This window comes from Numenius arquata, chromosome 3 (genome assembly GCF_964106895.1).
Source record: "Numenius arquata chromosome 3, bNumArq3.hap1.1, whole genome shotgun sequence".
In the NCBI taxonomy this organism is placed as follows: Eukaryota; Metazoa; Chordata; class Aves; order Charadriiformes; family Scolopacidae; genus Numenius; species Numenius arquata.
In genome coordinates this window covers 47,691,429-47,717,031 of record NC_133578.1, presented here as the reverse complement: position 1 = coordinate 47,717,031, position 25,603 = coordinate 47,691,429, and the positions used below count along the sequence as shown (strand labels likewise).

Sequence of the window (25,603 nt, the reverse complement as noted above, 5' to 3'; positions counted from 1 at the left end):
AGTATAGTTCATCCTATAATGACAAGATAATGATTTCATGTACTTTGCATTCTTTTTCATTAGTTAATCTTGCTGTTCGGGGATGTTGGAGTAGTTTACCAATAGCAGTTTAGCTTCAAAGTACTGCCATCTGACAGGAAAATATCGTTCCTGTTGTACAGGTGGGAAAATTGAGACTGAGAAGCAGTCTTACACACTTACAGGAAAGTGGAACAAAAGGATTTCATTCTACTTCAGGTATCAATTTCTGCTGGAAACGTCAGGAATTCCTTGCAAAGTTATAATTCCTTGAAAAATTGAACTTCTAGAAGTTCTGGGTAGTTAAACATCTTAAATAAAATGTAGTCTTTTATTTGAAATGAATGGTAAAACACACCCTGATATTTGCCTTTTACAGTTATTAGTAACATACAACATCTGCATTAAAGCGCAAATGTAGTTTACAGCTTCTTGTGTTGCTAGGTTTAGTTTCTAATAAAGGGAAATCTGTTCCAAAAACATCAGAGTGAGATTTCACATATGCGGTATCTCATGACAGAACACCAGCTTAACTGATGTGCATTGATTTTTCTCGAAACATACTGTAGCTGCCAATTCAGTTTTTTTACATGCCACAAATATATTAAGGCATTTGTGCATTTGTTTTTGTGGATGTGGTTGAAACACTTCTTTGAGGCAGCAGTGCTTGTGGGAGTGATGGGAGTTGTTTGTTACTAATTATTTATTAATCATCTTACTTCAGGAGAGCAACATTAATCACAAATAGGTAAGGAGGAAATAGCAGAAAATGTTTTTTTCTGCTCCTATTTCCCTATTTTCTCCTGTTTTCCCAGAAAAGTGTGGAAGCTAACACCCTTATAACAGTTCAACGACTAATAAAATCAATGAAAAGAATTAAACAATGCTGCTTTTTAATTATTTGAGAATGATACCTTGTCTAAGTTTTTCAGTTTCTAACATCTTCATGCATGGTAGCTTAAAAGAAGAACCGAAATTCTTTTACATGTAGATTAAAAGATTGTTTTTAAATAATACCTTCAAAACTGAAGCAGTTACTAGTATTGTTATATTGACACAAGTTAGTCTGAAAATATGCCAAGGCATGTTGCAGTGTGCGTGTAAGGTGTTCTCCAAATGCAGTTAAAATAAGGAGTCAAAGTTGTGTTTTTATGGAGAAGGCCAGGTTACAGTATAAACGAAACATTCTTCACCATTAAAATGCTTGGCTGCATTTTTGCTCTTTCTGAATTCACTCTTTTTGTTGCTCTGTGTGTTTCTGAAAGCACATAATTAACTGTTTGTTTTCAGTTGCATGTTGAACATAAGCTTGCTATTGTGCATTAAAACCAGGAAGTAATTAGTCCTAGAAATTTTGGTTGCTTCTGCAGCACAAAGTCAGTGAGATGGAAGACGGTGGAAATGTAAATTGAAATTGTCCATAAAAGAGAGGAGACTCAATTGCTGAAGGTTTTTTTACTGTTTGTTAGCACACCTCAGAGTTCCCAAAAATATGAATCCGAGTTGTTTAAGCCGGGTGATGTACTAACGTCAGGAGTTAAATGTTAATGCATGTTGGAGTACGTGCTTCTGAAGCTTATGGGAGAAGAAACCTAGGCTGAAAAACATCTCTGTTTGTAAGCAGTTGGTCTCAAATGAGTTGGCAGTCCTGGAATGTTCAGCTAGTGCTTTTGTTTTTTTTAAGCAAACTAGAAATGATAATGAGATGCTGAATCAGCTAGAGATTGTTATTAAATATTGGCATATTTTCATTGAATATTTTGTATTTGTGGAATAAGGCAATTCAGGATTGACTGGAATTACTTGAATTTGTTGAATTCATTTGCAGTTTTTTTTCCAAAACCTTGTGTGAAGGAACTAACAGTTGGTTTTGTAATGATCCAGTTTTTCTTGTTTACTAATTACAAATCTTAAAAAGAAAAAGAACCAAACCCAGAACATTTTTCAACATTTGCAAGAAAACCAAAATTGTTTGCTTCAGGTTGACCTTTTTTTTTTTTTTTCTTTTTTTACTTGGCTGGTAATCATAAGCTGATTGCGCTCCTTAACCATAATTTGTAAAGACTTTTTCTTAAAGTTTTCTAATATTTACTTGGAAACCATTCAAAATGAGGGTCAGACTAGCTTGGTTTTTTCATATGTGCATTTGTAAGCAATATCTTTGCAGAACTTTTAGTAGAATAAAAGAATTTGATAGGGTACTGATCAGTAAGTAAATCAGCAAGCATATTCCAAAGCTTCTTGTTCCATGTGTTACTGTGTACCAGCAAAGAGTCTTCACAATTTTATATAGCAGTTCTGCTTTATGAAATTTTTGTGAAATAAAACTCTGTTTATACTTTTGATATGACAAGAAAGCTAAAACATTTGGAGATCATTCATGCAGAAAATGTAGGACAGAAGAATTACATTTTAATGCTGGCTTCACAGGCATGTCTTGCAGCATGAATTCTAAAAGCTAATAGCTTTTTGTTAATGACTGAAATACTGCCTCTGTTACAGTACGGGACTTCCACAGATGCTGCTGCTTGAAAGTGAAATTCTGTGTTAAAGAAGTAGATAAATACTTGCTGAAAAATCGCTTTCAGTTTGCACCGTAGTTATCTGTGGCTTGTGTAACTGTCTGCAACGTAATACATTATAGAATACAAAATGTACAGAAGTTGGCTGTCACTGCAGTTATTGCATGCTGGGACTGCAACAAGAAATACATTTATTGCTGAAACGGCCTGCTGTGAAATAGTGGGAAAGATTTCACTCAGTAACAGATTAGAAAATGTTTTAACTAGAATTTGGTTAAATACCTGTAAGGGTTTTTTTATCACTAAGATTCCAAAAGTATCTTTTTCTTCCTTGTATTTTATTTAACTAGAGAACACCTAGACTGTGAAAGCTAACCTGGTACAATTGCAGAGCCTTTTTTTCCTTATATTGGAAAAAGTAAGGTTGGTGACATAAGAACCCTTCTTTCCTAGATACTACGTAATATTTTCTAGTTAAAATTTTGTGTTGTTAGATTCATTGTGTTCAGGCGTTAGAGTATTAGTCCTCCTTTTTTAAGGACCTTTTGGTTTTTAATTACCTTTTGGTAATTGATTTTTTTTTTTAATTATTACTGTTGTTGTTATTGTTTTATTTATTTATCCATTTCCTTTTAAATAGGAGAATGGTACTGCTGTCCTGTTGTCTTGCTAAATCTTGATTCAAAGGATCCATTAGTTCAGTTCTACAGTGCTAGTAAAATCGTTCTGATGCAGTTATCTAGGGAAGTGGTCGTATTCTGTCTGGAAAGGCAAAACCTAATGTTCAAGACAAATGAAACCGAAGCAGGATGTTATTTTTATCCTGCATCACTTTTCCTTGTGAACCAAGTCAGATGAGACATTCTAAAACAATATAACACTCAGTAACTGATTATTACAGTCATCTTAAAAACAAATTAGCCTCAAGGACTGATGAGTAAAACCATAATTCAGCAAAGGTTAAAGTAGATCACTAAAACATACTTCGCTCACCTCTTTGATAACAGAATTGGTTTTTGCTGGGGAAGAAATCTGGATGCAGTTTCACAAATCCTTTCTTACAGTCAGAAAATAGTTAGATTTAGGAATTATAGAGACTCCTTCCTTAAATTCTGAAATTAATTTATACTGTTTGTACTGATAATTAAGCTTAAAAAAACCCACTTTCCAATTAAGGATTCTTTTCTTATCCACAAGTCTTGTTTCATTAAGAAATGAAGGATAATATTAGCCTTCCTGCCAATGCAGCCTGAAGTTCTGAACATTTTTCTGATATTCCTGTTTTTCCACACAGGTATACAAAATACTGGTAAAAAGAAGTCCAGAGGAAAGTTGGGTGGTTTTCAGACGGTACACTGACTTCTCCAGGCTTAATGACAAGGTGAGAATTCTACACTGGTAAATACTTCTTTCATGTTTCATTTTCTTTGTGTCTCACATTTTTGTCGCTTTTTTATTTTCTTGCTCTTTTTTTTTGCCTGCATTTAAAACACATACTATATTAATGAATGAAAAACATCCATTTCCTCATTTTTTTTCAAAGATACATGAAATAACTACAGTTAGTGTAAAGAAGGTATTTCTTCGTCTGAAGTTGTTAATGTGCTTCATATTTTATATTTATTCCTAATCTATGTGATAAAGGAAATTAACTCTTTAATAGTTGTATCCCCTGCATGCAAATAGAACTAGGGGCCCATACTTTTTGCAGGAATGATCCAATAATTTTTCAGTGTAAAAGACTCTGGTTTTTTTTGTGATAAAACTGAAGTTTCGTGAACATAAATTCTTTATAGGTTGGTCAGTCTTCAGTTATTTTCAGTGTCTTTGAAGTTAATTGTGAAATATTATATGTTTAAAGCTGAAGACAGAGACGCCAGGTAAATAGGCATTCTGGTTCAGCAACTTACTATTTTTAGAACACTTGAAAACAAGTAATTTCTCTAAAAAACACAAGGTTTTTTAATGGGTAAATACCGTTTGGCTATCTCATTTACCATTATTTTTATGGAAGCATTAAAGTAAAAAACCAATTACACTTTGTCCTACTCTCCACTCCTAAGAATAATCTTTCACTGCAAGTGAGAGTTTTCTTCTACTGTGTTCCTTCACGTTCGAGCTTGCAGCTTTTTAACACTCCCTATTTTTTACCCATAGTAAGGGATTTTTGGTATACCTTTTGTTCTCCTTGGATCAAAGTGCCTAAACAACTAAGAACTTAATTCTGCTGAAATGTTTAATATTGGCTTGAATTTGTATATTTCTCCGGGTTCTTGGTTTGACCCATTTAAGTGTCTTTTAGGTTACCTTTAAAACATCGGTGTGCTCTAAAACTACCACAGATCGTTGAATGTGAATTAGTTTAAGGATTCCTTTCTGAAGAAATTCCTGTGTTTTAATTCAATCTATCCTAAATTGAGGAATGCCTTGGTATTGGCAAAAGCCTAAATTCTTTTGAGATGATGATGTTCTGGGGATTTCAACTCAAATTTCAGAAGTCAAGTCATACAACAGTTTGCGTTTTGGTCAGCTATGTCAGGTATAGGCCAAGAAGTGGCTTACATGCATCGACTTTTAGTGTGCTGATCAGTAGTTTCAGAAACTAAAATGCCACAAAACAGATATTTAGATTTTACAAGTGAAGTCCTTAGTCTTTCCTGTCAAAGATTTGACTGCAATGTTTGGCTTTTAAAATGATTTATGGGTATTAGGATTTCTGTTTAAGAGGAAGAACTTTATTTTTCCCTTGTGCCACTGACTGAATCTTTTTCATCTTTCAGTATACATCTAAACTTTTACCTTGTTACTATTCTGTAATTCTCTAGAAGCTTCAGAATTACAGTACATTTCAGTTCCTGGAGGTGGCATTTCTGTGTTACAACAAGCATGACCTCTTACAAACTGAAGAGTAAATGGTTATACACACGCATCAGTGGTTCGAAAGGCACGGTGCAACACTTGCAATTCCTTGTTTTCTTACGACAAATACAGACATGAAGTTGCATGCATATATACTTCCAGGATTTTCTGTACCCTATCTCATAGAAATCCAATATGAACAAGAGAAATATACTGTCTTATAAATCCTTTTCATCACCATCCTTCGTGAAGTTGGTGGCAAATTATTCATTCTCTGAAATGGTATTAGAAACTTGGTATTAAATGCCAACGGAATTGAACAATTGATCGCTATGTGAAGCAGTTTGAAGTATTAAGAGGAGGAATGGCTTTTCAGAAAGACCAGGTAAAGACAAAAAAGCAATATGTTTTCTGTGTGTCAGGCATATACTTATTCGCAAGTCCAAACTGAACAGAGAGTTGGATTTTGGCTAAAAATAGAGAACATGTGAGAAAAGGGACAATGTCACAATGGGGGCTTGTGAAGATAAAATCAGGACTGGAAGAATGAATGCAGCTCAGCTAACTAATAGAAGTAGGTAGCAAACTTAATAACAGCATTCTTTATGTGCCATGAACTCTAAATGAAAATAAATACGGCAAAATAGATAGCAGTAGGATCCTAGAAAGTATTTTGGACTTCCAATAGTTTCTGAAATATTTACAGTAAGGAACAGCTAATAAAATAGAAATAAATAGGAGTAAAAACGCTCAAAACCATGAACTCTCCTTTTATGAATGAAATCAGTAAGTGCAGCTGCAGGTGAAGACCTGAACATACTTCAAGTGTGAGGAATGAGTTCTCTGAATGTCAAAGCTATCTACTTTCCAGGCAAGGAAAAGTTTCTGGAAACTCCATACTTACTGAAAGAAAACAAATAGAAGATGATGGCAAGTAATCCAATGTAAGGGAAAGATGAAGTATTGCCAGTATTGGGCACAAGAAGCCACATAGTGATCTCAAAGTCAAAAGTAATTGGCAAAAAAAAAAGATACCAGCATAAGAGTAGTAGTACAGACTTCTAAAGGCTAAGGCAGAAGTGCTAAGATGCAAGATGGACTGTCACAGGATGCTGAGAGCAATAGGTAAAAGTTCTATAAAACACTAGAGACAGAAGGAAGGGAAGGAGGCAGTAGAATAACAGATGCATTACTTGAGAGCAAACTATGGGAAGCCAATAGTGAATGATACAGCAAGGACTGAAGTACTGTCTTTTGCTGTAATGTTAACAAAAAAACTTAAGCTAAGTGGATTTTGGAACATGACAGAATTTGAGGGGTTAGGAGCAAAGGCTGAAATACAGATGTTTGGCTAGATGTGTGTGTTTTGTTGAAGAACTCCTAGTGGATTGGAGAAGTATGTGAAGAATACTTTCCTGTCCCAAAAATGATGGAAAAAAGAACTTTGTAAAGTTTATTACTATGCTGATAAAGATGCTGAACAAATAGTGAAATGGCCAGTCTTAAGAATCGGGAAGTTAACCATTTCTCTGTGCCTCGTGTGACTTCCATCACCTGGCAGGTGATGGATGATGTAGGGGGGAGACATCTAGAAGGTGGATTCAAGAAAGCGATCGCAGCCAGCATAACTTGCCTGACCCACAGTTTTTCCTGCTGCGTTTGAGCAATGTTCAAGAAAGAATGCCCCAGGACTGCGCTGTTGAAAACTAGTCTGCTGTCAGCAGACTAAACTTTCTCATACTCCCTTCGTCCACAAAGGAGTAATCTGTAGGTAGGCGTACTCTTTCCTTCAAAATAAATTACGTGATCTGCGTAACCAGACAAGTGAAATTACCATTAAGCAGAAATCTGTGTGGTTGAAAAGCTTTCCCAGCAACAGTTATCTATGATCCTCTCTACAACTAACACAGGAATTCATTTTTTTACCTTTTCTGGGTTCATTTCTGTTCAGTATTTTATTAAGAGGGGTTATGGAGCATAAAGGATATTTACATACATGGTATTAATGATACCTTGGTGAGAGATGAAGGAACTTTGGATGACCAAAGATAAACTAAAAATGTCAAGAAGAGGCTAATATCAAGGTGAAATTCAGTAAGAGGAAAACGTATACTTAAATAATTAAATGCATAAAGAGCAAGGCTTTGACAATAAACCATTTTATAAATAAGAAACTAGTAGTTATCATGGGCTATTTGAATATACCATGCTTGTGATGTTAAAGCACCCTTCTTGTGCTGTGGTACTTAAATGAGCAAGGGTGATCCACTAACGTGGTTCTTCCTTTAATTGTGTAGGGAGATTCTAGCTGAGATACAGTATCTGTTTAAACTTTTTAAAAACTTAATCTGCTGAAAGAGCTATCCATTAGCCTTTTCCAAGAGTCCATAAAGAGCAGTTAAATAAATAGAACTTATTGTCAGAAGGCTTAAATTTTGCTGTGCAATGATCAAGACACTCACTGAAGAATTACCTTGCAGCTATGTAAACGTTGAGAGCTAACCTGTTTTCGAGGCAGATTCTGGAATCCCTGTCACTGGAACATTCATATGAATATCTTAGGTTTATACAGTACATCCCTGACGGAAGCTGGCTTGATCCTGTCTTCAGAAAAAGATTAAACAATTCTTCTGGCAGTTGGAGTAACGTTAGATTTTCTAAAACCTGGTTGCTTTTTCCTGTTGGTTGTAAATCCTCTTAGAGACTTTTGTGTCAAGCATCCCTTCTAAGAAAAGGCATCTAAACATTATTTTTTATGGAAGTGGCTTTTTTTTATTTTCATGCATATTAGAAAAATATTTAATTGGTATCCCTGGACAGGTCCATCATTATATAATTTTATGATTCCATTCACTTGCCTATTTCTGAATTCAAAGAAAAATTCTAGGTATTTCTGATGTTGAGTATACTCTGGTACTGTTTAAGTAACTCAAAAATACAGTTTTGCATGTTAGTAGTAGGCTTTGAGCTCTATCCATGCATATTGAAATTTTAATATTCAGTGTACAAGGAACTACTCTTTACTAGAAGTGACTCAGGCCTGTGTTGCAATTCATTCAGCCAGCTCCCTCCCCCCCCAAAAAAAAGATGAGTTGCAGAGTTGTGGGTCTGTAATGGGCTTTTATATATTTTATTTATATAGTACTTATTATCCCCAAGTACTTTAGAACACCACTGAAATGCTTACTCATCTGATACTTTTTTACTTCCATACAATTTTCTTATATTTACTGACTCAAAGGCATTAAGTAGCAGACTGAGAAACACTAAACAACAAAGCAAAGGTTTTCATTCCTATTTTGTACAGTAAATTTAAGAGGTCATTTTATTCGTTTTATTGCATGAGGCAGCACAGCAAGTAATAGAACTGTGTCCACAATTTACACTATAATTTGGTTTGTACTTGTGATTGAGACTTACCTTGTGCTGGAACTTAACAGAAGACAGAAAGATCCTGTAATTCTGAGTAAAGTCAGTGCCTGCGTCAAATCCAGTATTTCATCAAGACTTTTTTTCTTGGTTTTCTTCATTTGGCTTTGATTTTTATTTCAGCTAAAGGATATGTTTCCAGGCTTTCGGTTGGCTCTTCCACCAAAGCGCTGGTTCAAGGATAATTATAATCCTGACTTCTTGGAAGATCGACAGTTGGGACTACAAGCATTTCTGCAGAACCTAGTAGCTCACAAAGATATTGCTAACTGGTACGTGATTAAACTTTGCTTGTGGATTGGGATTTTTTTGGTATTCAGACTCCTCATATAGGCTTCTAGACACTAGCAGTTTATCTTTGAGCAACATAGTAAGGAATTTCATTAACATTCATGTTGTATATTTGGTCGTTACGTGAATTATTTGGTTTCCTATTACATTAGTTCTATCTTAACCTAAGCAAAAACAGGGAATCACAGTATTTTGAGTATTTTGAATCGTACATGGTTAACCACTAACTAAAAACTGTAATATTTAAAATATTAGGCGCATCCCATGTTTACTCCTAAAACTTTACTTCTGTGTGCTGAATGCAGAATTGAAATATTGTTAATTTATATTGAGATTAAATATTGGGCTCCAGTAATGGAAAGTGCCTGCTCTGTTATGTGATTAGTTCTTAAAATGTGTATTAAATTAAAGGTTTTTAATTTACATTACGTGATAGTAATAGAAGTACCTTTATAGATTGCTTTACATGAATACATGTAAATTACAAATCAAAAAAGGCTTAGGAGTCTAAAAAGCACACTGTGTTTAAGCAACAAAGTGCAGAAGTCTCTTTGAACAGTGTCTTTCTTTCATACAAAGTGGAAGATTCTTCCAAACCTGGAAGATGAGTAGAACATAATTCTGGCAAATACAATGTAAAATCATTTTAATATAGGCAAGCAAGTTGCTAGAGGCAGAGCAGTTAGTTCTAAAAACCTTTCCCAACACCAGAAATAAAGTTGTGAGATTCCTCAGAATCTTTGGTACAGCAATAAGTCTGAGGAGCTGTATTCACCTGAAACTTCATTAAAAATGAAGAGTAAGAAATTCTATAGAGCAAACAGCATTTCCTCAAGAATTGTAAAGGAACTAAAATGTAAAACTGTTGACCTGTGGTGTGAGACTATATAATCCTCATATCTAGTTTGCTTTTTAGTATAATGGCTATTACATTTGGCACATCTTTATAAAGCATGTGAGTGTTGGAGGCAAATTATGTCTGGGAGCTAGAGATTAGTCAGTCTGACTTTTGGTACTGCTTGTAATGAAAAACCCACAGTGTTTTTATGCAGGTAAATAAAAATAATCCTTGGAAAAGCAATAATATCTTTTGCAGAGGGAAATCTATCTAACAAGGAGTTATGAGGGAGCTCATATAAAATGGTTGAAAGGCAAGGGGAAAAGGATTGATGGAAATTTAGGGGTATTATATGTGGACTGCTGGACCGCAGTTACGGAGACCAATGTTAATATCTGTGAAAGGGAAGGACCAATGAGATCATGAAGTGTTGTAGAAGGATCCCGAGACGCTGAGTGAATAACATTAAATTTCATGTCATGAAATGCAAAATTACATAAAAGTACATACAGAATCACAAGCTCTGTTGTTTTTTCCAACCTGGAAAATAACTATCGGTATTGATACAGTTTTCTGAATCGGTTCAGTATTCAGCAATGGTGAAAAAGTTGCATCAAAACTGTTGAAGAGGAACTTGAAAAGAAAAAAAGAAAAGTGATTGCTGTGGGAATCTGAATTGCACTTCCACATAGTCCCATGCTAAAACAAAGCATTCAGTTTCAAAAGAGGGTCTGCTAAAATTACAGAGAAGGCGAGCAAGAACAGATGAAGCTACAGACACACTTCTCTGTAAGAAGAGTTGGGTTCCCTTTAGTCTGTCATCTTGGGAAAGGACTGGCTAAACTGGGCGTATGAAATCATGAAGGGGATAGGGAGGGTGAGTAAAGAATGTTAATATCTGGATGATTCATAGTCATCTCTCACTATGTCACTCTTGAGTTGCGAGGCTTTGTTGGGAGATGTCAGAGACAGAAAGCTGAAATGGTTTCAAAAGGAGATTGGGATCAACCTGTGAGTTTCCCTGTCGGTGACTATTAAATGTGATTATATGGGTGAAATATGTGGCTGAGAAGTTTAAGAACTTCCTGATTATTAAATTACACAATAATAGGTGTGCCCCAAAAAAGAAGGGAATTATTCTCTAAATGTCACTTATGTTATGCTGCTGGAGACAGAATGGTGGACTGGATGGACCTTTAGTCTGCTTGAATAGGCGCTATGCTTCGTGGAGTTGCACCTAGTTTGGTATTTCAGCTAGCTTGTTTGTATCTTGATGATGGTCCATGTTGGACAAAATAGCATTTGTCATAATTTAAGGAAAAATAAACCCAAAACATAACTTCCAGACTGCATCACTCATCAGATACAAAAGGATCTTTAAATGTTTGTGGAATCAATTTGTATTTTGGTTTAGAATAGTTAACTGAAATGTGGTTTTGAGGGAAACTCTGATCTTGGCTGTGGAAGGCTCTGTATGAAGATTAAGTTTATTAGAAAACTTTATAACCTATTGGTTCAGATTATGTTCTAATTTTTATATCTGTGGAAGGTCTGGATTCCTCAGGAAGTGACCAAAACTAGGGAGATTTCATCTGTCTGATTTTTTTTTTTTTTTTTTTTTACCCACTTATTAGAATAACATTTGCTATTAATGGAAATTTAATATTTGCACCTTACCTGAGCAGTGGTGAGCACCTGACCCTGCTTTCTCCTTAAAAGCTCACCATTTACTTTTCTACGGTTTTGCAAATAAGTCAAACTGCTTGGGTTGCACCAAAATCAAATGAGCCTTTTTTTTTTTTTTTTTTTCTTCTAGAGACGTCTGTTTCATTTCTCTTTACACACTGTACTGTCATAGAGACGTATTGACAGTGGGAAATTTGCCCATGAGGGATAGGTGACCTCATTTAGTAGACCTATTTTTTTTAATAAAATTAGATTCACGAAGTAGTTTAAAGATAAAATGTAGGCTGCTGTGCAGGTGACTAAATTTACTGTCTGCTTTTTATGGATTTCTTGTCATATTTTTGCCTTGGATTAAACATTTCGGTGAAAGACCAAATTGAAATCCACCCACAGAGTCTGATGTGTTCCAGAAAGTTTCCTGCAACCCACAAAGTGGGAGAAAGAAGTTCAACCTGCTGAACGGAAGCGTCAGCGGGCTTTATATAGATGACACAGCGCTCCTCTGCCTCCACCCTGTGTAAGAAGCAGCTTAAAAGAAACTCAGTTGAGTTTCATCAGGGATCCCCACATGCAGTGCTGCTCCTTGCAGCTCTTCTTAATTGATGCAGAAGATTTCTATCATACTTGTAAGGCAGAATTTTTATCCTATTTGTTAAATTAAAGGAAGGACTGTAAGACATGGAGGGGAGAGCAAAGGCAAAGCAGGCTCTCAAGAATCTGCAAATAAATGTTTATGCCATCAGGTGCATATTTTACATACAGAAACAATGGTTTTGGTGACCTATGGCTTTAAGTTTCTGGAATACTGCACCCAGTTCTGGGCTCCCCAGTTCAAGAGAGACAGGGAACTACTGGAAAGAGTCCAGCGAAGGGCAACGAAGATTATTAAGGGATTGGAGCATCTCCCTGATGAGGAAAGGCTGAGAGAGCTGGGACTCTTTAGCCTGGAGAAGAGAAGGCTGAGGGGAGACCTTATCAATGCTTACAAGTATCTAAAGGGTGGGTTGAAGGAGGAGGGAGCCAGACTCTTTTCAGTGGTTCCCAGTAAGAGGATGAGGGGCAACGGGCACAAGCTGGAACATAGGAGGTTCCACTCAAATATGAGAAAAAACTTCTTCACGGTGAGGGTGCCAGAGCCCTGGAACAGGCTGCCCAGGGAGGGTGCGGAGTCCCCTTCTTTGGAGATCTTCAAGACCCGCCTGGATGCAGTCCTGAGTAACATGCTCTGACATGCTCTGGGCAATCCTGCTTCAGCAGGGGAGTTGGACTAGATGATCTCTGTGGTCCCTTCCAACTCTAAAAAAAAAAAAAATTCAGTGAAAAAAAAATTCAGTGACCTCCTCGTATAAAATAATGCATCTACAGCTTTCAGTTTCACAAAGTTTTGAAAACAGTAGAAAAAGACACAGTTTTCTGCCAGCAGCTGTAGGGAAAACAACAAAAAAAGGGGGTTGACCTGAGGTAAGTAGTGATATATGTAAACTGGATATTTTTGCGCATTTATTTTTCTGGACATTTCCTTTTCACTCACAGGCGTTACTGCATGTTATGCCATTGTAATGTTGCCTTTTAATAACACAATAAAATGACTAGCTAAATGTAGAAATTAAATAATTAAATGTTTGAATTGAGCTATGTGAATTAAAGATGAAGATATTGAAGGAAAATGGTGGGTGGAAGTGTTTCCACGTAATGAATTCTTCTGCATTAGGGCATATGTGAGTTCATTCAGAATCTTTATGAAAGGAACAATTCACCCATGAAAAAAAATGGACTTGAGCATCATGTTGGAAAAGGGTCACTTCAAGCAGATTAAACTAGAGAGGAAAAAACCAACCCTGCTCTTCTTGAAAAGATACATTATATGCCTGAATAATTTTTCATTTGGTTGGAGGTTATTTTTTCTAATAATTTAACTAATGACTTGTTTACTGTCTTTCATTTTTTGTGCCAATTGGAGTGATAATCTTGTTTTAAGTAGCAGACTATTTTTATTATTTATTTGTATACGTGGGAGAAGCTGTTTTAATAGTACAGGTTTAGGCTCTGACTTGCGCAGATCACTGATTAATGTAAAACAGTGGAGAGGGCTTGAAAAAGGAAGGTTTTATCGCATTTGTCACATAGATTAAGTGAGGAAAGGAATGATTATTATGATAGAAGAATTTTTTTCAGGTTGGTGTTAAGGATGATGAGGTGAAAGAAGATACCAAGACAAGAATGCTCACCAACCACTCACCAAAAAAACCCATCTGTATCTTCACATGTGCAATAAAGACTGGAAAGCAGGCTTACAAAAAGCCAACAACAAAATAAAGGTTTAATGTATTTTTAGATCTATATTCTTTAGAGCCTTTCTAAAACTAAAAGTGATGGTATAATCCTTTTTTTTTTTTTGCATTCATTGCAGTAGGAGATGACTTAGAGACTTAGAGTAGAGAGTGCAAGCACAGAATTGCTAAGAAGTTACTACTTGCTAATTAATTGTGAATACAGTATTGTGATTGGAGGTTATTTATAGAAGAATGAATGCGACAGAGCAGGAAAGTCTTAGAAAGGTGGGCGAAGAGACAAGTTTGGACATGTTGAAGAGTTTAAGGGACAAGTTTGGACATGTTGAAGAGTTTGAAAAGTGATCTAAACTTGGAAGACAGAATGAGCAAGATGCTCAAAGCAACCTGTAATAAACCACACACACACTTCCCTCTTCTGACCTTTGCAAAACAATCAAAGGGGGGGGGGATGACAACTGTTGCACAATTTTAAACAATTTTAAGTTGAATGCATTAGTTAGCATTTCTGAACATACATTTCAATGTAGTATATGCATGGCACACTAATCTTGTCACTCCGTATTCTTTTATAACTTATTCTTTTTTATCTATATATAAACATACACTGTAGATATAAACACTATATACCATGTCAGTGGATTATGAGCTTAGCAAAATGGAGACACGTAAGCATGTTTCAGTACCCATGCTTAGTTCCACTGATAATTCGTGAAGGGATCTGCATATAGATTTAAGCAGCGTACTTTTTCATCCATCTTTTGATAAGTATTTTTCACCAGGAGAATTTTTCAAACCTCTTCAATACCAAAGTGATAAACTTGCTTGTAAGTTGTCACGTACCAACAAATTCTATGAAGATTTGAAAAATCGTGTTCTGAATTATGTTCTGCTCTCCATTTGAAAACTCTTCAGTGTACCTGTGCAATTTCTTAAGTCATATTTTAAATACTGTCCATGGTTAACACATATAACACAGATTTAATAGTTTGTTAACATTTTGGGAGTAAATTTGAGGATAGATGTTTGTGTCCCTTAAAGAAATATTGCCCTCGTATGATCATATTTAAGTGTTGTTGCTTTTTTTGTACTTCAAGTAATTCACTCTCTTGTTTGGTAAAGTCTTGCAGTGAGAGAATTCCTTTGTCTGGATGATCCTCCAGGTCCTTTTGACAGTCTAGAAGAGAGCAGGGTAAGTGCTATGGAATATGATAAAAGGAGAATGCAAAAGGCAGTAGTTGTTGTTAGAATATTGTAAAATCTGCTGAATGGTATGGAATGAAACAGTTATTTCTGTTCTTTCCAAAATATTTGCAAATGGATGTATTTGTAAAACTGACACAGTCGAATAATGGTGCACACTGATAATCTTTGACTGCTGTACTTCATCCCTCTCCCAAGATACAATCTCTTCCTTTTTGCCTTATATGACCAGTGGATAAAACTTATTTTTTAGGCAACTACTGAATATAAGGAGAGGTTTTATAGTTTACATTCAACATGCTGTCACAATATGTACGCCTTAGACTTCAGGTCTTGCAGTAAAGTGTTCTTGCTATGAATGTAATGAAAGGATTAATTCTGACCACAAGAAATAGTGTTCTTGCAGAGAAATAAGTAGTGTCAAGTAGTGTTGTAAAACAGCAGCCTTTAAATATGCACGTGAGCACATTGAACAAATAATACTGTATGCTGCAGCCTATTTTATTAGAAATAGGTTTCAAGGACATGCAGAGCTGTATTAAGTCTGTCTAGAACAGGTGGTCATAGTTTTCTTGCTGTACACAGTAACAGTATTTTTTATAATTGCACATACGTTGTTAATACTGTAGAAATTATGAATGTTAAGTGATGCTCCTTCAACTAAATTTGTATTTACCAATTTGCTTTGTGTGTGAGTGGGAGTGCCTTGTCTCTTGTTACGTCACTATGTACTTCTGAAGGCTTTGGTATGTTTTTTATGTTGCGAGCTCATGTTTGATTTCTATACAACCACTTTTCATTATAGCTATTTAACTTGATGAAAAGCAATAAAAATTACAGGAGTTACTCAGATAATTAAGAAATTTAAGTGCCACCTTCATAGAGATTTTGATCACGTGTATTGTGGTGAAGCCTCAGGGTTATTCTTCCACCGTAAGAATTTAAGCAAACTATTAATAAATAGCTGTGCTGTTGCAGTTGTGGCTATTAACCATTTATGTAAAGTTGTTAGAGACAGCTGTCATAAAATTCTGGTCTTCAAGGGATACCCCACCTTATTACAGAGTGGTTAGGGTTGTAAGGGACCTCTTGAGATCAACTAGTCCAACCCTCCTGCTCAAGCAAGGTCAGGTACTGCGGGTTGCCCAGGACCACATCTAGTCAGGCTTTGAATAATCTACAGAGGAGACTTTACAGCCTCACTGTGCAACCTGCTCCAGTGTTTGATCACCATCCCGGTAAAAAAGTTGGTTTTGTGTGTTTAGATTGAATTTCCCAGTTTTCAGTTGGTGCCCATTGTCTCATGTTGTGTCAGTGGGCACTACTGAGAAGAGCCTGGCTCCCTCTTCTTCATTTCTTCCCATCAGGTATAAATACCCATTGATAGGGTCACCCCGAGCCTTCTCTTCTCCAGACTGAGGAGTCCCAGCTCTCTCATCTGCTTCTTATGTGAAAGATGCTCAATTATTTTTGATTACGATACTTGAATCATGAGATATGGGGTCCTGGTGGACAACATGCTGGAGATCAGCCAACTCCCTCAGTACTCATGGGTGCAACCTGTCAGGCCCATGGACTTAATCTATGTCCAGTTTGTTTTAAGTGCTCCATGACCGGGTCCTCCTCCACTGAGGGTGAGTTTGTCTTCCACTTCTTTCTCTTTCCCTCTGGTTGCAGAGGTTCCTGAAGGCTGGTGTTGCCAGTCAAGACTGGTGAACACTGTGTTGAACACCTTAACCTTTTCAGTGTGATTTGTCACGATCTCCCCGACTCCATTTGCCAGTAAGTCCATGGTTTCCCTAACCTTCCTTTTGTTGATTATGCACTTATAGAATCCTTTCTTGTTTTCTTTCACATGCCTTAATGCGTTCAGCTCCAGGTTAGCCTTTACTTTCTTAACCCTGTCGCTGTAAGATCAGACAGCAGCCCTATACTCCTGGACTCCATGCTTCCACTGCTAGTACGCTTCCTTTTTATATCTGAGTTGAGTTAGGAGTTCCTTGCTCATCCATACAGGCCTCCTGCAACCTTTGCTTGACTTCTGTTTCTTAAGCTGGACCTTTATCGAGCTTGAAGGTGGTGATCCTTGAATATCAGCTAGCTCTCGTGGGCTGCGCTTCTCTCCAGGGTGGTTTCCCATGGATTCTTTCTTCCAAGCAGATTTCTGAAGAGCTTGAAGTCTGCTTACCTGAAATCCATGGTTGGTGGTCCTCCTTTTTGCACTGCTCCTGCCTGTTAGCATCCCGAACTCCTACATATCAGAGAGCAGCTATATCCATCCCTCACTTTGATTTTGTAAACAGTGCCCAACTACAGGACAAGAGCTATTGTTCATGTACTTATTCCTGAAGTTGGTTTTTAAAGGCATCTCAAAAATTGCTTCTGTTTCGCCTTATTGTTGTCATACAAAGCATTGAAAAAAAAGTCTTCTATTACTGTTTTCCCTGATAATGGAAAATATGGGTATTGTCTATTGGGTTTATGCCTATTCTATTATTCCAGTTCAAGAAGGACTTGCCAAAACGTTTCTCTTTTTGGGGCGGAGTACGGGTACCTCCGCCACTAGAAATCAATTAGGCCTTATAGAAATTTTATCACAGAAATGTAGGCAAAATATTCCCTAAAGCAGTCCTTTTTGTCATATCGTTGGTAATTGTTTCCACAGGTCCTTTCCCAGCCAATAGTGTTTCATGATTTTCTGTATATCCTTAATCCTGGCCCCAGGGAGGCAGCTGACTTCTCTGTGGGATGGATCCGGTCTGCAAATGGGGCCTTCTGTTCCCTGCAGAAGGGAGTCACCCACCACAATTACCTTCCTTTTATTCTTTGTTGAGGAAGTTGTAAGCCGTGGGTGGCTGGCTCTGGGCAGCTCACTGCATGGGTCTTCATCTCCATCCTCATTTACCTGCCCCTCGACTTCCAAAGCCCCAGACCTATTTTGTAAATGCAACTGGGAAGGTGAGAGGGGCCGGGAGGGGTTTTGCTTGCCCTTCCGAGGAGGGACCTGCCTCCATTCCCTGTTGTCCCTTAAGTCCCTGTGCCCAGGTGGCCAAGAAAGCCCATGGCATCCTGGCTTGTATTAGAAACACTGTGACCAGCAGAAGGAGGGAGGTGATTGTCCCCCGGTGCTCAGCACTGGTGAGGCCACACCTGGAGTATTGTGTCCAGTTTTGGGCACCTCAATACCAGAGAGATATCGAGGTGCTGTAGCGGGTGCAGAGGAGGGCAACGAAGCTGGTGAAGGGCCTGGAGAATAAATCGTACGAAGAAAAATTGAGGGAGCTGGGACTGTTTAGTTTGAGGCAGAGGAGGCTGAGGGGAGACCTCATCACTCTACAACTACTTGATAGGACATTGTAGAGAGGTTGGTGCTGGTCTCTTCTCACAGGTAATTAGTGATAGAACAAGAAGGAATGGCTTCAAGCTGCAACAGGGTGGGTTTAGACTGGACATTAGGAAGAAATTCTTCACAGAGAGAGTGGTCAGACACTGGAACAGGCTGCCCAGGGAGGTGGTTGAGTCACCGTCCTTGGATGAGTTTAAGAGTTGTTTAGATGTGGTGTTGGGGAATATGGTGTAGGGAAGAACTTTGTAGAGTGGGGTTGATGGTTGGACTCAATGATCCCAAGGGTCTTTTCCAACCTAGATGATTCTATGATTCTCTGATACACTGAAGAAGGAAGTGAAGCTCTCCTCCAGCTGGTCTAGTTCAGTTGCCTTTTCAGAACTTAGAGGGAAAATTGGTCCCACCTGGGTATTGAAACTGTACCAGACTCCAGGTGTCCAGTTCTTCAAGGAGCAATATATCTCATTAGACACAATTCCCTGATCGGTCTTTCTCAGCTTTGGTTCACCTTTCTACTTTTCTTATTCATTGTGAACAGTGACTTCCTTTCTTTGGGCAACTGATACACACTGTTTAGTTTGAGGAAGAGGAGGCAGCTAGAGAGGAATTTTTCCAAAAGACTTTTTTTCAGTTCTCATATAGAGCAATGAAACAGCTCAAAACGCCTACAGGATACTTTTAGTTATTCTGTGAATAGGGAAATTTGCATGTGCATAAATCTAAAGGTAGAAATAATAAAACTTAATTATATTCTTAAGGAAATAATGGCCAATTTTCAGTTAGGACACCGGCAACCCTGAACACTTTTACAAAACATGCTAGAGTTCGCTTAATTGGCTTAGATGAAACAGGATGGCTGCTTAACTGCAATGATTGCTAAAGCAATCACTAAAAATGCCATGTGAAGAATTAATTGCATACCATGTGCTCGGCTCTAGTACATGTGAATAAAGCTGTGGCTTAACTGGTGATTTGTCTTCAATGCCTGTCAACCAAGATAAATTTGCTCTCCGAGACAATAAAATAAATTAAAACTTAGTGCAAAAAAAAATTCAAAATGGTTATTGGATTGAAAAACACTGCATTTGTTTGAATTGCATAATTGCAGGAAAACCTACAATTTTAAAGAAGTTCATAGATTCGTAGATTGGTCCAGGCCGGAAGGGACCTCCAAAGGTCATCTAGTCCGACCTCCCCGCAGTCAGCAGGGACACCCCCAACTAGACCAGGTTGCCCAGGGCCTCGTCGAGCTTCACCTTGAATATCTCAAGGGAAGGGGCCTCAACCACCTCCCTGGGCAACCTATTCCAGTGTTCCACCACCCTCATGGTAAAGAACTTTTTCCTAATATCCAATCTAAATCTCCCCTTCTCCAGCTTAAAACCATTGCCCCTCGTCCTGTCACTGCAGGCCTTTGTAAACAGACCCTCCCCAGCCTTCCTGTAGCCCCCCCTCAGGTGCTGGAAGGCCGCTATGAGGTCTCCCCGGAGCCTCCTCTTCTCCAGGCTGAACAACCCCAGCTCCCTCAGTCTGTCCTCATAGGAGAGGTGCTTCAGCCCCCTGATCATTTTGGTGGCCCTCTTCTGGACCCGCTCCATCAGGTCCATGTCCTTTCTATATTGAGGGCTCCAGAAAGTTGTAAGTCTGCTTCAGTTAAAGGAAAGACTAGTATCTTCTTGATGTTTGTAGCCCATTTTAAAACTTGAGGGAAAATAGTGTTATAACAGCATTGTTCTTAACTGAGCTCATATAAAATGTTTATATTCAATGGAGTCCGTGAATTAGTGGTTAGCTGTATGTGACGTGAAGCCCAGAAAGCCTCCTACCTGGGTTTCTTACTTAGTGCGAACATGTTAATTATTAAATCAGAATTGCACGTTACTGTTGGTAGACTTGCTCTTTCCAGTAGTTTTGAGATTGCTCCCTGTCAAGTTCATCAGGATGTACTATATATACACGTCATGCTCAGCGGAGCAGCACAACATACTTACCATGGTTGAGTAGTTAGTGTTCCTAGCATTTTATTAAACCTTTTCGGAGTGTTTTGTGTTGTTTTTCTGACTCTCATGATTGTCCTATTTCTAACAGCCATTTGGTACAGAACTGTACAACTTTGTCCTGGGTAAGGGAAGAACATGTACTTTTTGCAGATATTCTTAGCATCTTGGGAATAATTAAATACTTTGAAATTGGCTTCCAAGTCACGTGAAAGCAAAGCTTATAGGAGGAGAAAAGGGATTTGGGAGTTTGGCTGATGATCTGTATAGCCAATTAGGTTCAAAATTAGGGACTGCGCATCAAAGGAGAGAAACCTCTTTCTAAAGTCTCTTTTGGGACAAACGAATGATGTGATAAAGTGTTTGCATCGCAGTTTAGCATAATAAATTCAGCGTTCAAAGCAAAGCGGCGTTGTTTTATTAGGATGGAACTTTTTATTAAGTTTATATAGTGTTTTTTTTTCCTGGTAATCAATACAAAGAAAAGCAGCTACAGTTCTGCCACAGGTTGGTATTTCTAAAAGAAAAACCAATAAAGGCAGCCCACTGAAGTTAAATAGGAGATGTTCTGAAATCTGTCTTTTAGGCTTTCTGTGAAACTCTGGAGGAAACAAATTACCGCCTGCAAAAAGAACTGCTTGAAAAACAACGAGAGGTTGAATCGCTGAAGAAATTGCTAAGTGAAAAGCAACTTCATATAGATGCCATTGAGAGAAGAATTAGGTATGTAGCAATTTTATGGGGTTTAGCAGTTTCTTTCCACAAAGGCATTTTCTCTATATACAAGCACCAGCTTTCAAAGTATTCTTGGAAAGAATTTTCCCCACGTAACCACACATGAAGCAATATTTTCAGTAGGCTCTTTCTCATATATTGGCTAAAAAGCTGCTGTTTAATACTGAGGAAGTGTTGTCCTATCTTTTTCCCTCTAAAGTAACTGGGATTATGTTTCCTAATCCTGTGAAGGTAAGGCAAAGATTCCGTTCTGCTGTTGAAATGTTGGAGATGTGAAATGCCCCGCTAGAGATGAGAGCAATGGAAAAATTGCTTTTTATAATAGTTGTAAAATCCCACCTGTACTCCAAGCTTTGACGGGGCATAGTGACAAAGCGATTCTATGTCTGTATTAATGTCTTCAACTTTGTTCCCAATCGCCTGGAATGACGCTGCAGATCCTCCGTTTTAAGCTAAGGGGAAAAAAATGGTAGAGTTTCGATTATAAAACTTACGGTGCCTGTGTGCTAAATTTTGTAGCAGGCCCAAGGGAGTTAATAATGTTGGGCTCGTGAGTGTCCTGACAGACCTGCTGAGTCGGTGATTGCGGGGTTTCCTTTGCAAAAGCGTAAATTCCCATGGTCCCTTTAGAAGTTATTTTAATAGTGCTTGGGTTGTTGAGCCAGGCACATCCAGGTTGACTAACAAATCACATATTTGGATATAAGGTTTAAGTGAACTGGATTTGGTAAAGGATTTGAGTGGAATTGAAAATTCTGATCTGAATGCCACATGCAGTTCGTCACTTACTCGTGAAGGCAAGTAATTACATGTGAAAGATGCTTTCCCTGTTTGAGGAGAAAGTTATGACTTACTACTGGCTTAAACAGTGAAGTAGCCAATCAAAATTAAGTGACTACCATTTGGCTAAAACATCACGATAGGAAATTCTGCGTGACTAAAAACAAGAAGGCATGAGTAGCAAAAAGGGATTTTATTTTTCAGTGCTTTCCCTGAAGATAGATTATTTATTTTTTTAAAGCACACAAACACCCTGCCAGTTTCCCAGACATGTAAAATTATTGAAAGTCAGCCAAGTAGTATCTGAATTCTTAATAGAAAATAACTCCTGTGATTTTTAAGTTGTAAAAGTTACCAGCTAAGCCCGTGGTCTCGTTTAAGAAATTCAGCTTGTCTGATGGGAACTGAACTCAAAAGAAACGGGTCTGTCCTGCTGAAGCGGAATTTTGATCTGATGACCCAACAAGAATTAAGCACCTTCTGCCTTTACGCTATAAAGGCCGGGTACCTAAAATGCATGTGAGGTAGGAGGGGGCGATTTGACGAGGCATCAGACTTGTAGGCCTTGCCATATCATAGTGGATTTGGCTCAAACACAGGCCAATAGAGAGTACTGCTGAGGTGCTACGTAAAATGCATGCATTAAAATAACACTGTAGAAACAGTAGTAGTTCAGAGGGTGAAATACAGTAGTCTCGCTTTCAACACAAAATTGTTCTCAAGCTTTTCTTTCCAATTCGAGTGGCAGCTTTCAGTGCTAAGTTGGTATGATTTCCACACAGAGCAATACTTTGCAAACAAGGCGGGTTTTTCTGATAATTTTACGTGACCGTATTCCCATTTGTAGCCAGGCTAGTCAGACTGCCAACCCATGTTGCTGTTAATAAAAAATTATCACCTGTCTCTTTATCGTTAATGGAAAAATGTATTGTTCTGAAACTTAATATATGACTAACATTCCAATGAGAAACTTGGGGAACTGTTGAAGAAATCTTTTTATCATCCTGCCTGTCTTCCTTCCGACTATGTTTTGGTTATAATCCTTCTGCCATTTCGACAAGATGTGTGTGGCTTAGATCATCTGCTTGTAATTTCTTACCTGAAGTCATAATCACTCCCCCGGGACTTTAATTTTGTAAAGCTACTAAATTATGATGCCACCAGAGGATTGAATTTAGTTTAGGAACGTGCAGCTGGAGCAAATGAAGTGTTTAAATAGCTATCCAGTGCAAGCTTTGCATCTTTGTAGTAATAAAAGAAATGGGGCATGTAGGAGTGAGATTGATAGGTTCCCAGAAACTGTAAAGTTTAAAATGAAACAAATGGCTCTTCAGCAATGAAAGGTTTGCTGTGTGAATTGGTGATACTCTGTTCTTACTTGTTGTAGGGATTTGTCTTCAGGAAAAATGACTCGTCAAATATCAGGAGAAGAAAGTGAGTGCAGTGGTGAGGTGGAGTCTTCTGCAGTGGAAGCAGACCAGGGTACCCTGGGTGAGGACAGCTGGTAAATACTACTATTTTACTTATATTTTAGTTTTTCTTGAAGTATGTTTTTAAATGTTTGGTCTTGGATAAATTCTGAATAGCTGAGGAGTTCAGCATTTTATTGCACCTCTCTGTAGCTATCCCATGGTTTCAGAAAGGCCTTCGGGAGAGATGATTTTAGCTCTGGAAGAAGTGGTAAGTTGAACAAGCTTTGTAAATGTTTTGTGGATTGCAGGCGTAAAATGACTCTGGAGAATTGTATTAGTTTCCGTTTGACAAAGCTAATTGATCTGTCATTGCAGCTCAGATAAAGAGAACCATGAGGCTTGCTGGAGTGGCTCTGCTGAAAATTCTGTACCAGAAATTGAAGTGGCTGAAGTAGCATATACCGCTGATGAAGAGGAATAGATCAGGAGCTGCTGCTGTTACCCAGGAAAGGTTCATGGTTGGGACATACCCCGTGGGCAGGGGCACGTAGTAGCTGCAAAGAATTTACAGCAAAGAGCAAGAATGCACACGTTGAATGTTTACAGAAATCCTTACAAATTATTAACGTAAGAAATATACCCAGTGCTGCTTTGATCTCAATTTTTATCTAGCCTTTATATATTTAATATATTAAGTCTAATAAGGGCTAAAATCAGCTAAAGTTTAGATACGTACACACACAATTTGGCTGACTTTCCTAGCGGAGTGACAAAAACTTCACATTAAATCACCAAACACGTGTAAGCAGCATGTCATATGTCGCCACTGACGTGACACGTTTGATGTGTTCATCTGTTTGGTATTTGTGTTTTCATATTCTTAAAGCCATAAATCAATGCTTGTTGAAGTAAAAACGGGCTTATCTTATGTTTAATAAGAGTGTAGAAGGTGGTGTTTTTAAGTTGTAAAGTTGAAGAATGTTTCTCTGGAAATTTTAATGCAATGCAATAGGAAAACTTCCAGTATCAAGAGCAAAGTACTTAGAAAATGGGATTATAGTTGGACATTTTAAAAAAAAAAAAAAAAAAAAGGTCATTTTTGCTGAAGGAACTAGTGAGACCCCCAAAACACTGTGTATTTTCATCCCAAGTTAGCATGCTGTAATACTGCTGTTTGGTAATGCTGCTTTTAAAATCTGGGATACCTTTGCTATATACCCATGTAACAATAAAACCCGTGAGTTTGCCTTTTACTTGGAACGCTACCTCTTACCATCTTGCTTACGCATTCGTGTTTGTTTAAAAATAGTCCAGATTATATGGAGATGATTGAGAGACTTGTAAAGAAGCCATATTTTTTCCTGCACGGTTCATAACTAGATTGAATCTAGTCGCGATGTTTTTGTGTTTCAATATATTGTACATGTGGGGATATTGCTCCATATGTTCTATAGCCTATTTTTCAAAACCTATTAAGACAGGAGATGCACTTTATAATTAAGACTCCATTGTGCCAAGTTCAGTTGGCTAATTTGTTGAGAAAGAGGAGTTGCAGGGAGAGGATTATGTAGTGCCTTTTTGTATTTTACTTGTTCATTACTGTAAAATTTTGTTACAGTGCTCTGGGTCAGCTCTGTGGAATCTTTGATACAGCTTGTTTCTGTTCTTCACTTATTTACTGAAAGTGCCTTGTTTTATTCTGCTTTTCCAATAGGAAGAATGCTGTTTTGTTTTAATCTTTTTTTTTTTTTTTTTTTTTTTTTTTTTTTTGCCCTATGCCAGCCACATGGTTGTTTAATGTTGTCCATATGCAGTGTCTTTGTGCTGGAGTTTTCAAAGGGAGCTTTGTACTTCAGACTGTGATACAATGACCTTTATTGCAGAACTATATAAACCTTCCTGGTGAAATAAAACTATGGACAAAACACCTGTCTTCTCTTCTCCATCATAGGGGAAAAAAAAAAAAAAAGTTCAATGCCTTGTCTAGTAGAAGGATAAAAATACGATTAGAAAGAGACATTTCTTACCTCTGTGATTTCCTGCAGTTACTCAGCTTTTGCTCTGAGTTCTGTTTGTCTTTGTACCAAAAATTGTCTGCGTGAAAATGAGAATGCTGTAATAAGACACAAAAAAAAAAACTTACTGTACTTCCGTTGAAGATTAAAATAAAAGGAACTAATTTTTTTTTTCTATTTC

General features: G+C 37.6%; 1 protein-coding gene across 1 annotated transcript in view; it reads left to right on the top strand.

Annotated features, from left to right (window-relative positions):
• The window catches only part of SNX16 (sorting nexin 16), a 31,730-nt gene extending 7,252 nt beyond the window's left edge, over nucleotides 1–24,478 (top strand). Inside the window, exons 3-8 of the mRNA XM_074145612.1 lie at nucleotides 3,835–3,921; nucleotides 8,952–9,100; nucleotides 15,057–15,126; nucleotides 21,067–21,203; nucleotides 23,383–23,499; nucleotides 23,783–24,478. Of these exons, the coding sequence (XP_074001713.1) occupies nucleotides 3,835–3,921; nucleotides 8,952–9,100; nucleotides 15,057–15,126; nucleotides 21,067–21,203; nucleotides 23,383–23,499; nucleotides 23,783–23,888 (666 nt within the window). The 3' untranslated portion in view covers nucleotides 23,889–24,478. The remainder of the gene's footprint in view (nucleotides 1–3,834; nucleotides 3,922–8,951; nucleotides 9,101–15,056; nucleotides 15,127–21,066; nucleotides 21,204–23,382; nucleotides 23,500–23,782) is intronic.
• Nucleotides 24,479–25,603: the final 1,125 nt, after the last annotated feature.